Consider the following 13842-nt stretch of genomic DNA (forward strand, 5'->3'; position numbering starts at 1 on the left):
TCATACCCTAGAGGAATAACTCACCATCAAAGAAAGAAAGATCCATTGTAATACCTTAAAATAGTAGATTATTTGTGACAATTTGAATTTAGCAATTTGCAGTTCTTTAAAGATGCTAAGTTATGCCTTACATGGTTATTTTATAATAGAAAGCTATCTATATTTATATAAAGTTTCTGTTCTTTCTCTCTCAATCCTGTAAAGTGATATTTGGGTAGGGGGAACCAGATATTTAGCATGGTCTGACAAAAACCAACTCAACTTCATAGCAAATGTGTTCACAAATGGATTATTTTTGATGCATATTTTAAGGATTTTAAGTATAACCTCAGCAATTTGAGTTAGCTCCTTCCAGATGTTAAATTATTAATTTGTATAGGAAGATCGGAAAAGATGGTCAGCAGTTACCAAAGGAATTTCAAGAGCTTATAGTGACTTTGGAATTTCAAGAGCTCACATTAATTTGTACAGGAAGATTAGAAAAGATGGTCAGCAGTTACCAAAGGAATTTCAAGAGCTTACAGTGAATTTCAAGAGCTTATCTGAATTACTGTTTTAAAGTTATTTTATAACTACAACATATTATTGAATAAAGTATAATGTATCTTAGTGTTTTACTTAAGATTCCTGAAGAATATTTAAATTTAGTCTTATTTGAATCAATCTTCTTTGAGATGATCCATGTAACTACATCAGAATGCCATATTTTTAATGATATTAGCTATCATTAAAAACTAGAAGGCCCCAAGGATGAAGCTAAAAAAGTAAGAAAGGCATGTATGTGCATATAATGACTGTGATGAAAAGCTGACGAAAGGACTCTAGAACAAGGAGAAGCACTAGTGAGATACCAAATTTTTTACTCTGCTCTGACTTGGGACAGCCTGAGACAATCCAGACCTGGCCTGATTTCTTCAGTTAGAGACAGAGGCGTGAGTCACAGAGCACTGGCTTTGGAATCGTGCTGGCCTGCCTCAGAAGTGTGGCACTGTGCCACTGACTGGGGAATTCCGTGACTGGGGACTTTCAAAGCCTCATCAGTCTTTCCTCATTATAAAATGCTGAAAGTGAAGCCTAGCTTAAACGGTTTTCTTAAACAATGTGAAAGAACCATGTGTAAACTATATGTACTAGATGCACAACAAATGTGTTTCCTTCCCTTCCTCTTTGGTACATTCCAATTTTAAAATTCTATACTTTGTTGAATCCTTCTCTCTTCACTGTGAGTTACTTTAATCTATCATCCTATTCATCTGGTGCTAAGTTGAGGTACTGCCACCCAGGTAAGGAGAAGAATGCAAGGCACTGAGGATAGTTCTGGAATATAAATGCCTTTGTTCATAAGTATTTGGGAACCTGCTAGAGGAAAACATGTGATGTGAGATCACTTTATTTAATTATAATACAGTATTTGCATTTTTCAGTTAGTTTAATTTAGTAGGAAAAAGTAATTTGATCCAGAAAATAATTCAAAATTATTTTAAAAAATAAATCCTCCATTTATAAACTGGTTTTTAATCTGCCAGTAAATTTACTGAAGTATGAATTAAAGTCTAAAGCAGTTGATTAAAATATACAAGGAAAAGTTAACTTATTAACTCTCTGACATTAATTTCAACAGTTAAAAATAGTTATGTAAAAAAAGTTGATCATTATTTTAAAATTACAGAACAATTGCTTTATAAGTGAGAATGTTTTGATTTATCCATGCAATCTTTTATAATTTGTAATTAAACATGCAGTGTTTTCTGCCCTTAAACTAAGACAAAAGTTGACTTTAACAGTTTTTTTTGCTTGTGTGTGGAGGGGCCTCTTTGGGTTCATCTTGTTTGGAAATGCGCTTCCTGGACTTGTATGTCTATTTCCTTTGCCAGGTTAGGGAGGTTTTCAGTCATTATTTCTTCAAATAGGTTTTCAATTTCTTGCTCTCTCTCTTCTTTTGATACTCCTATAATGTGAATGTTGTTACACTTGTTATTGTTTCAGAAGTTCCTTAATCTATCCTCATTTTTTTAAAATCTTTTTTTCCTTTTGCTTTCAGCTACCAATCGGAACAACAAAATCAGTGATTTGTCTTCCAAATCACTGATTCCTGATTCAGTCCTCTGTTTCATCTAATCTGCTGTCGATTCCATCTAAGATATTCTTTTCAGTTATTGTGTTCTTCATTTCTGACTGGTTCTTTTTTTTTTTTCTGATTGGTCTTTTTTTTTTATGGTTTCTATCTCTTTGTGTAAGTTCTTACTGAGTTCATCTGTTCTTCACCTAACTGCATTGAGCATCTTTGTAACCAATGTTTTGTCTGTATCTGGAAGATTGCTTATCTCTATTTTATTTAGTTCTTTTTCTGGAGTTTTGTTCTGTACTTTCATTGGGACATCTTTCTTTGTCTCCTCATTTTGGCTGCCTCCCTGTTTTTTGTTTTTTTTTCTTCTTCATGCGAGGGTAGATTGGCTACATCTTCCAGTCTTGGTAGGATGTCTTTATGTAGTAGGTGTCCTGTGGGGCCCAGTGGCGCAGTGTCCCTGATCACCTGAGCCGGGCTCTCCAGGAGTATCCCTTGTGTGGGTTGTGTGTGCCCCTCTGTTGTAGTTGAACCTTGATAGCTGTTGGCACATCAGTGAGAGGGATTGACCCTCAGGCTAACTGTCTGTGAGAACTGACTGTGACTATAGTGGACAAGCTGTTGTGTGGGGGCTGACCCCACAGAGTAGGATCTGCTGTAGTGGGGCTCTGGTGCCTGCTTAGTCCACCTTTGGGTGTGTCTTTTGTGGAGCCGATTGGGTGGTGCTCTGGTATGGCCACCAGGTGTGTTGGTTCTGGGGCCTCTTGGGAGGAGCTACAAAGTGATTCTGCAGTTGGTAGCTCCCTGTGGTGGGCTTGGCGGTGCCTGGGAAAGGCTGTGCTATGAACTGAGGCTGGCTGATTTCCAGTGCCAGGCTGGGGGCTGCTTAGCAAGAGGTACAGTGTATGCCAAGGGCAGAGGCTGCTTTTGTAGGGTTTGTGGACCTTTGTGAGATTTTAGGAACGTCCTCAGTGTAGGCTGCTTGTGAGTAACAGCTGCTGAAAGAGGTTCTGGCCTGTGCTAGAGTTGAGTGAGATGGGTTCTCAGGGAATCACTAAGGGAGGTGAGTTTGATGGAGACTCAAACTTGGCTTCTACCTGTGCCTGTAGGCTATGTGGGGGGAGGGCCCAACAAAGGAATAATGGTGCCTGCCAGCACTTTTGTCTCAGCTAGAGCTGTTTTCTCCAGCCCTCACCCTGTAGCCAGAGGATTTAGTTCCTTCCCATATGTCCCTGGTGCAGTTGAGCTGCTTCCCCAGAACTGGAGCTCAGTGCCAGTGAGTCTGTCAGTGTGCCTGGGACTCCAGCAGCCCTCCGTCTCACGCAGACAGAGTCCCCGCCGATTTTCACAGCCAGAAGTTGTCGCAACTCCTCTTCCTGGCATTGGTGGTCCTGGGCTGGGGACCCCTCACTCTTTACGGGAAACCTCTGCAGCTGAGATATCCCTACCGATTCTTAACCTGCACAGGTGGGTGTGGGACAGCCTCTTTCACATCTCTGCCCCTCCTACCAGTTTTGAAGTAGTTGTTTCTTTATATCTTTAGTTATAGGAGTTCTGTTCTGTTAGTCTTCAGGTGGTTCTCAAGGGTGATTTTTCTATAATTTAGTTGTAATTTTGATGTCTCAGGAGAAGGCAAGCACAGTGTTTACCTAGTTTTCCTTCTTGACCAGAAGTCCGGGATTCATTCCTAACAACTTCTAATTTAGCATATTTTGATACTTCCCACAATACTGACTTTTCTATAACATTAATATGAGACCAATCAAATAAAAATTATGGCAAATTAAGCTGATCTTTTCAATTAGGTATTTTGGAAATTAGACTGTTTTAACTGTTTTGTTGTATTATGATGTTAAAATTCAAGTGAATTTGTTTCTGTTTTCAGTATCAGTCCTAAAGACATGACAATTTAGTTAAGACATCTGATGTGGGTCTGTAGAATTATTTTTAATTTCTACATTGAACATTTAATATAAGATTTTCTTCTCAAACAATTTTTTTATTGATGGTGTATAAAAGTATTCATTAAGTAAAATGTTTTTTCTTTTTCCATTTAGAAAAAATATATTCAAGGGGAAGAGACTTAACATTTTTGATCCTAAGGCAGTTACTGAAGAGGCATCTGAAACAGGTTTGTTAAGAAAAGAAAAACACAATTTTTCAGATGTAGAAAAATTCCATTTTTGAAAAACGTCCTTAATGTTTAATTGCATAATAATCAGATATTTTAATATTCCATCCTGTCATTGGCCTGTATCCCACTTATGAATGTGGTTATGGACATTGCTAGTCTTAGTCAGATTTTCCTCTTGAAGTGTTGCCTTGCGTGAGACAATGGGAGGTTAAGGACTAACTACCAGCTATATGAATTCAGAGTGATAGCTTGGCTACTAATTTGAGGTAGAACATTAATTATTTCCTGCTATTTGCAATGTATCTCTGTACTATTATGGAAAGATAAACTAGGCAGTTTCCTATCTAGAAGAGGAGGTAGCATTTGTAGAAGTAACTTAATGAAATAATTTGGTGATTGCTTAGGAGATGGAAAGAAGAGCATTCAGGGAATAGATTTAGCAGTAGTTTCTTTTTTTCTTAACACATAGTCTTTGTTCTCTATTCTTTTTCCTTCTTTGGGTAAGAAGTCAAATCCTTCAAATTTGCCATTTTAAATCTACTTAAAAGAAAAATAAGAGTATCCTCTTGCTTGGCATTATATTTGTTTTGCTGATAATATAAATGAAGAAACTCAGTACAAATGGTCTACAGCTTACAAGTGATTTCCATTTCTAAAGATTGTAAGCTAGCTTTTTGGACCTTGGTAGAAATAATTTTATACTTGATATTTAAGTTCTTAGGCCATCCTCCAGTGGCTCATTTAAACTTTCTATCAGTTACTTATATAAACATCTGATTTTCCCACTATTCAATAAACTCCTTGATAGTGAGCTAGGTCTCATTGATTTTTGTATAGCCAGCAGCAGTTAGCCAAGTGCCTTACAGATAATAAGAATTAGTTATCTTAAACCTTGAAATTTTTTTTGAACAAATAAAACTAAAAACATATATCCATAGAGGAAAGGAGTTAATTCAGTCATTGGTTGTTCATTTAAACGAAGGTGAAGCTAAGAGAACAACCCCCTTTGTATTTTGTAGACTGCATTCCATCTTGTATGATGAAAAGGAAATACAGAATGCACAGGCATGGGGAGTGGATCACTTCTCGTCTTTCGAAGTGGCAGCTGTTAAGCTTGCTTCAAAAAGGGAGTTTGTTGTCAGGGCAACTGCTATTGTCCATCTAATGAACAGCTAGAAGAGGCACTTGGATTCTTGAAAGAGCCAGGTTGCTTTTTTTAATCAGAAATCTTATTCCTAAAACTGAAATTAGTTGGTGAGGAAGTATTGAAGTTATATGTACTTTATAAAACAGTATAAAATGATTATATTCTAATAAGGAAAATAATGCACCAATTTATGTCAATTTACTCTAATGAAGGTACTGTTTTAATATGCTATACCTGCATGAGTCTAAAGCAGTGGTTCTCAACCTTTTTGGCACCAGGGACTCGTGCGCCTATGAGAATCTAATGCCTGATGATCAGAGGTTGAGCTGAGGTGGTGGTGCTAGGGCCGGGGGACGGCTGCAAATAAGAGAAGCTTCTCTTGCTCAGTAGCTGCTCACCTCCTGCTGGGCAGCCCAGTTCCTAACAGGCCACGGACCGGTACTGGTCTGCGGCCCTGGGGTTGGGGACCCCTGGTCTAAAGAATGTCTTTTGTTCCCAGTTAAATACAAGAATAGCAACAATGTGAAAATGTATATTTAACATTTATTTACTATTGTTTCACTACTAAAATAATGCCTGACTTATAGTTGACATTCAGTAATTATTTATTGACTGAATGAATGAGTTCTTTTGACTCATGATTTCCACATTTTGCTCCCTACAAAGGTCTTACCACTGCTACAAAGGATATAGTCATAGAGCCTACTGCTTATCCTGGGGTAATGTGGAGCTGAGAGGCAGTGTAGCTTAACGGAAAAAGGTTCGGTGTTAGATATCTGGATTATTCAACTTCAGTCTGCCATACTAACCTCTATGGTTTCCCTTTCCCCACCTATGAAAAAAGGCTAATACATCTCAAGGATTAAATGAGGTAATGCAATTAAAGTGTCAGGAACAGCGTCTAGGACACAATGAAGATTCAGTAGTTGCAGCTATCAATAATAATGATGATGATGATGATGTTGGTGATGATCATCATAAAAAATACATAGGTTAGGAGAAGAAAAAAATGACGTAGATGATAGAGCTCTGTTCATCCCTCTGATGACCAAATCAAAGTTGTGACAGAAACAAGGAGCAAACAGCAAGGAAAAATCACCTGGGGTCTAGATAAACAGGCCATACAACTAGGGAGAAATCTAAGAAATCACCTTGCAACAGCAAAAGGTAGGACAGGGCAAAGACTAGAGGCTGCCTGGTCCCCAGTGGCTGAGTGAGACAGAGTCTGTGGCGGCAGCAGCTGCAGGCACCTCTCAAAGGGGCCATGTCTGCCAGCGGTGATGGACCTGCTAGCTCTGAGCAACAGTGCCATTTCAGCTATACAGGGACTTACAGGGGGACATTGAGTTGTCGGAGTGAGGGCCAAGGCGAGACTCGCTGTGTACAGAAGTGCCGGCAGTATCCATTGTTCCTGTGTTGAGCCCTCACCTCTCCCAAGTGTGCAGACGCAGAGTCACCGTAGGAGAGATGTCATCAAACTGGTTAAAAGAGGTCGCTCTGCCCAGAGGATTCCCTGAAACTCTGCCTCCCCCAACTTGCAGACCCACCCAAGCCACATCAAGATGTGTCCTCTCTTCTTCAGGTGCCCCTTGCTGAGCAGTGCCTAGACTCACACTGGAGGTACCTGGCTTTGGTTTCTTGTGTGGCCTTTTGAGGCAACTATAAGCACAGCATCTGTGGATTCCTTGCTGACTCTTAACAGGTGGCCCTGGAGGGGCTATACTTGGCCTGCAGCTGAACCCCTCTCAGGACTGTGCCACTAGTCATCTACGACACAAATCTACATTAATAAGACGAGGAGACTTAGGAGCTTTGCTTAGTACATAGAAACACACGGAAAGACAGCTAAAATGGGAAGACAAAGAAGCAGAAACCATATGAGAGAACAGAACAGAGGTCCAGAAATAATGGAGTCAAGCAATCTAACAGATAAAGACTTCAAAACACTGCTCAATGAACTTAAGGGAAGTATAGATGAATTCAGTGAGAATTTTAACAAAGACAAAAAACATAAAAATAGAAATGGAAATTATAAAAGGGAACCAGTCAGAAATGAAGAACACATTATCTGAGTCGAGAAGTATATTAAATGGAATAAATAAAGTGAATAAAGAAGAGAATCAAATGACCTATATAGAAGATGGGAAAGCCAAGGACACTCAATCAGAATGTCAAGAAAAAAGGAGCCAAGACTATAATAATAAATTAAGGAGCCTATGGGATACTATTAAAAGTAAAAATATCTGTGTCATAGGGGTACCTGAAGAGGGAAAACAAGAAGTTGAATATATATTTGAAGAAATAATGATGGAAAACTTCCCTAACCTGCTGAAGGAAATAAACATAAAACTCCAGGAAGTTCAGAGAATCCCAAAAACCAGGAACCTGAAGAGGCCCACACAAAGACACATTATAATTAAAATGCCAAAGGTTAAATACAGAGAGAATCCTAAAAGCAGCAAGAGAAAAGCAGTTACCTACAAGGGAGCACCCATAAGACTGGCAGCTGATTTTTTGAAAGAAACTATGCAGGACAGAAGAGATTGACACAAAATATTCGACGTGTAAATCCAAAAAAGGATTTACAACCAAGAATACATTATCCAGCAAAGCTATCATTTAGAGTTGAAGACATACAAAGAGCTTCCCAGACAAAAATAAGCTAAAGGAATTTATCATCACCAAGCCAGTATTACAGAAAATATTGGAGGGACTTCTTTAAGAAGAAAACACGTGTATCAAAAACAAGAATAAAGAATGGTAATAACTATATTCCTATCAATAAGTACCTCAGATGGAAAAGAATTAAGTGCTCCAACCAAAAGATAGAATGGCTGAATGGATAAGAAAACAAGACCCCTACACAGGCTGCCTACAGGAGACTCACTTCAGATTAAAAGACACACACAGACTAAAAGGAAGAGGATGGAAAGAGATAATTGCCTTGATGCACTGAATGATATGGGTTGGATAGAGAAAGACAAATTTCACGTGATTTCACGTACATGTGGAATCTAAAGAACAAAATCAACAACAACAACAACAAAAGTGGAAATAAACTCAGAGATACAGAGAATATTTAGATGGACACTAGATAGGAGGGGAGTTGAGGGCCAAAAAAAAAGCAAAGAGATTAAGAGGTACAAATAGATAGTTGCAAAATAGACATAGAGATGTAGAGTGTAGCATGGGGAAAATGGTGAATGTAATAAATATGTAAGAGGAAAAAGGGGTACTAGATTTGGTGGGGTGATCACTTTGCAAGTTATTTGGATCTCTGATCACTTATACAGCTGAAACTGGTATATTGTATGCCAACTATAAGTGAAAAACACTCATTGAATTGTACAATGTAAATACAAGCAGCTAATTGTCTATTATATTTCAATAAAGACCAAACAAAAAAAATACATAGATTAATCAGTGTCCGCTGAATGAATTTTTAAAATGTGACCATGATAATTATTTTACTGTTAAAATTACTCTGTAAATGTGTCTGATAAGCCTAACTGCTGTGATCTTTTCTGTGTGTCAGCTGTCCTAGGCCAACATAATTAATATCCAGCATTCAGTATGTGATAAGGCATGGTCATACATGAACTTTCATGTGCAAGTCTTTGTATGGGCATGCTTTCTTTTGGGTAAATATCTAGGAGTAAAATGGTTTTATGATAAGTGTATTCTTTTTTTTTTTTATTATTTCTGGAATTTTCTACTTTTTCCCCCTGAGTTCTCACTTCACTTTTTTTTTTTCCATCTTTATATTCCATCGTATATATGAATCATAACTTCTTTATCCAATCATCTTTTGATAGGCATTTAGGTTGCTTCCATTTCTTGCCTATTATAAGTTGTGCTGCCATGAATATTAGGGTGCATAGATCTTTACAAATTATTGTTTTGGTTTTCTTTGGATAAATACTCAGAAGTGCAATTGCTGGGTCAAAAGATATATCCATTTTTAATTGTTTGAGAAATCTCCATACTGTTTTCCATAGCAGCTGTACCAAGTTGCAATCCTACCAACAAAGTATGAGGGTTCCCTTTTCTCTTCATCCTCACTTGTTGTTCTTTGATTTATTGATGATAGCCATTCTGACAGATGTCAGGTGATATCTCATTGTGGTTTTAAATTGTATTTCTCTGATGATGAGTGACCTTGAGCATTTTTTCATCTGTCTATCAGCCATCTGTATTTCCTCTTTGGAGAAGTATCTGTTCTGGTATTCTACCCATTTTTAATTGGATTGTTTGTTTTTTTGTTGTTGAGTTGCATGAGTTCTTTATATACCTTGGATATTAACTTCTTATCAGATGTATCATTAGTGAATATCTTCTCCCAAACAGTCGATTCTCTTTTTGTTTTGTTGATGGTTTCCTCTGCAGTACAAAAACTTAGTAGTTTGATGTAGTCCCATTTGTTTATTTTTTCTTTTGTTTTCCTTGCCCAAAGAGATATATCCAAAAAGAAATTACTATAAGTAATAAAGAGTTTACTGCCTATGTTTTTCCTAGAAGTTTTATGGTTTTGGGTCTTATATTTAAGTCTTTAATCCATTTTGAGTCTGTTCTTGTATGTGGGTATAAGAAAGTGATCCGTTTTTTTTTTTTTTTTGCATATATCTGTCCAATTTTCCCATTACCGTTTATCGAAGAGACTGTCTTTACCCCATTGTATATTCTTACCTCCTTTATCATATATTACATGAGCATATAGGTGTGGATTTATTTCTGGGCTCTCTATTCTGTTCCATTGATCAATGTGTCTGTGTTTATGCCAGTATCATGCTGTTTTGATTACTGTAGCCTTGTAGTATAGTTTGATATCAGGTAGTGTGATACCCTCAACTTTGTTCTTCTTTCTCAAGATTGCTGTTTGGGGTCTTTTATGGTTCCATATAAATTTTAGGATTATTTGTTCTAGCTCTCTGAAAAATGTGATTGGTATTTTGATAGAGATTGCATTGAACCTATAGATTGCTTTGGGTAGTATGGCCATTTGAATGATGTTGATTCTTCCTACCCATGAACATGGTATATGCTCCCATTGATTTGTAACTTCTTCAATACTTTTTCAATGACATATTTTTCTGAGAACGGGTCTTTTACCTCCTTGGTTAATTTGATTCCCAGGTATTTTATTGTTTTCGATGCAATTGTAAATGGGATTGTTTTCTTAATTTCTCCTTCCGAAATTTCATCATTGGTATATAAAAATGCCACTGACTTCTGAATATTTATATTGTAACTTGCTACTTTACTGAATTCACTTACCAGTTCTAACAGTTTTTTGGTGGAATCTTTAGTGTTCTCTATATACAGTATCATGTCATCAGCAAATAACGAGAGTTTTACTTCTTCCTTTCCAATTTGGATACCTTTTATTTCTCTTTCTATTTTATTGCTGTGGCTAAGCCTTCCAATACAATGTTGAAGAGGAGTGGTGAAAGTGAGTACCCTTGTTCCAGATCTTAAGGAAAACGCTTTTAGCCTTTCCCCATTGAATATGATGTTAGCTGTAGGTTTGTCATATATGGCCTTTATTATGATGAGGTATGTTCCCTCTATTCCCATTTTACTGAGAGTTTTTATCATAAATGGATGCTAGGTTTTGTCAAACGCTTTTTCTGCTTCTACTGATATGATCATATGGTTTTTATCTTTAAATTTGTTAATGTGGTGTATCACATTAATGGATTCGCAGGTATTGTACCAATGTTGCATCCCAGGAATAAATCCAACTTGATCATGGTATATGATATTTTTAGTGTATTGCTGAATTCAGTCTGCTAATATTTTGTTGAGGATTTTTATATAAATGTTCATAAGATATATCAGCCTACAGTTTTCTTTTTTTGTAATTTCTTGTCTGGTTTTGGAATCAAGGTAACGATGGCCTCATAAAAGGGGTTAGGGAGCCTTCTCTCTTCTTGAAGTTTTTGGAACAGTTTGAGAAGAATAGGTGTTAATTCTTCTTTGAATGTTTGGTAAAATTCGCCTATGAAGCCATCAGGTCCAGGACTTTTGTTTTTTGGGGAGGCTTTTGATTACTGATTCTATTTCCTTAGTGGTAATCAGTCGGGTCAGATTTTCTCTTTCTTCTTGATTCAGTTTTGGGAGATTGTATGTTTCTAGGAATGTGTCCATTTCTTCCAGATTGTCCAATTTGTTGGCATATAATTGCTTATAGTATTTTCTTATGATCCTTTATATTTCTGTGGACTCTGTAGTTATTTCTTCTCTTTCATTTCTGATTTTATTTGAGTCCTCTTTTTTCTTTGATAAGTCTGGTTAAGGATCTGTCAATTTTGTTTATCCTTCCAAAGAACCAGCTCTTGGTTTCATTAATCTTTTGTATTGTTTTTCTAGACTCTATTTCATTTATTTCCACTCTGATCTTTATTATTTCCTTCCTTCTATTCACTTTGGGCTTTGTTTGCTGCTCTTTTTCTTGTTCGTTTAAGTGTAACGTTAGATTGCTTATTTGAGCTTTTTCTTGTTTCTTGAAGTAGGCCTGTATTGCTATGAATTTCCCTCTTAGGACTGCTTTTGCTGTGTCCTATAGATTTTGAATCATTTTATTTTCATTTTCATTTATCTCTAGATATCTTTTGTTTCTTCCTTGATCTCATTGATAACCCATTCATTGTTTAGTAGCATGTTATTTAGCCTCCATGTGTTTGTGTATTTTCCAGTTTTTTTCTGGTAGTTGATTTCTAGTTTCATACCATTGTGATCAGAGAAGACAGTTGATATAATTTCAGTCTTCTTAAATTTATTGAGACTTGTTTTGTGTCCTAACGTGTGGTCTATCCTAGCAAATGTTCTATGTGCACTTGAGAAGATGTATATTGTGCTGCTTTGGGGTGAAATGCTCTGAAAATATCTATTAAATCCATCTAGTCTAGTGTGCCTTTTAGGCCCATTGTTTCCTTGTTAATTCTTTGCCTGGAAGATCTGTCCATTGGAGTCAATGGAATGTTAAAGTCTCTGACTATGAGTGTATTACTGTTGATCTCTCCTTTTATGTTAGTCAATAAAAATTGCTTTACGTATGTAGGTGCTCCTATGTTGGATGCATATATGTTTACTAGGGTTATGTCCTATTGATTTCTCGATCCCTTTATCATTATGTAATGCCCTTCTTTGTCTCTTATTCTAGCCTTTGTTTTAAAGTCTATTTTATCTGATACAAGTATCGCTACCGTGGCTTTTTTTTCATTTCCATTTGCATGAAATATCTTTTTCCATCCCTTTACTTTCAGTCTGTGAGTGTCATTTGATCTGAAGTGGGTCACTTGTAGGCAGCATATGTATGGGTCTTGTTTTCTTATCCATTCGGCTACCCTCTGTCTTTTGATTGGAGCATTTACTCCATTTACACTTAAAGTGATTAGTGATAGGTACCTAGTTACTGCCATTTTATTATTTGCATTTGTTATTTCTTTTTTATTTTTTACCTTTTCTTTTTTTTTTACAGAGATCCCTTTAATATTTCTTGTAATACTAGCTTGGTAGTGATGAATTCCTTAAGCTTTCCCTGTCTGGGAAGCTCTTTATCTCACCTTCCATTTTAATCGAAAGCCTTGCTGGGTATAGTATTCATGGTTGTAGATTCTTGTTTTTCATAACTTTAAATATTTCTTGCCAGTCCTTTCTGGCCTGCAAAGTTTCTATTAAAAAATCAGCAGACATTCTTAGGAGGGTACCCTTGTAAGTAACTAGCTGCCTTTCTCTTGCTGCTTTTAAGATCCTCTCTTTGTCTTTGACCTTTGGCATTTTAATTATGTTGTGTCTTGGTGTGGGTCTGTATAAAGTCCTCTTGTTTGGGACTCTTTGTGCTTCCTGAACTTGTATGTCTAGTTCCTTTGCCATGTTAGGGAAGTTTTCTGTCATTATTTCTTCAAATGGATTCTCAATCCTTAGCTCTCTCTCTTCTCCTTTAGATAGTCCTATGACCGTATATTGTTACGCTTCATGTTGTTCCAGAGGTCTCTTAAACTATCCTCTTTTTTTTTTCATTCGTTTTTCTTTTCGTTGTTCTGATTGGGTGTATTCTGCTACATTGTCTTCCAGTTTGCTGATTCGATCTTCTGCTTTGTCTAATCTACTGTTAAATCCTTCTAGTGTATTCTTTATTTCAGTTATTGTATTCTTCATTTCTGTCTGGTTCTTTTTTAGGGTTTCTGTGTCCTTTTTTATGTTTATCTCTGTTGAGGTTCTCATTGTGCTCATCTATTCTCCTCCTAAGTTTGTTGAGTATCCTTATAATTATTATTTTGAATTCTGTCTCTGGTAGGTTGCTTGTCTCCATTTCATTTAGCTTGTTTTCTGGAGTTTTCTCCTGTTTCATTTGTGGCATGTTTCTTTCTTTTCTCATTTTATTGGCCTCTCTGTGTTCATTTCTATATGTCAGGAACATTTGTTTTGTCTCTGAGCCTCGGCCAGATGGCCTAATGTGGAAGGTGTTCTGTGTGGCCCAGTGACACACTCTCC

The 13842-nt window shown here is 36.8% G+C and overlaps 1 protein-coding gene across 1 annotated transcript in view; it reads left to right on the forward strand.

The window, feature by feature from the left end:
• MRPS31 (mitochondrial ribosomal protein S31) overlaps positions 1 to 13842 on the forward strand; it is a 44951-nt gene that overhangs the window by 13908 nt on the left and 17201 nt on the right. Inside the window, exon 5 of the mRNA XM_039839444.1 lies at positions 4123 to 4196. Coding sequence (XP_039695378.1) covers positions 4123 to 4196 — 74 coding nt within the window. The remainder of the gene's footprint in view (positions 1 to 4122; positions 4197 to 13842) is intronic.

This window comes from Pteropus medius, unplaced genomic scaffold (assembly GCF_902729225.1).
Source record: "Pteropus medius unplaced genomic scaffold, Ma_sr-lr_union100, whole genome shotgun sequence".
NCBI classification, from domain to species: Eukaryota; Metazoa; Chordata; class Mammalia; order Chiroptera; family Pteropodidae; genus Pteropus; species Pteropus medius.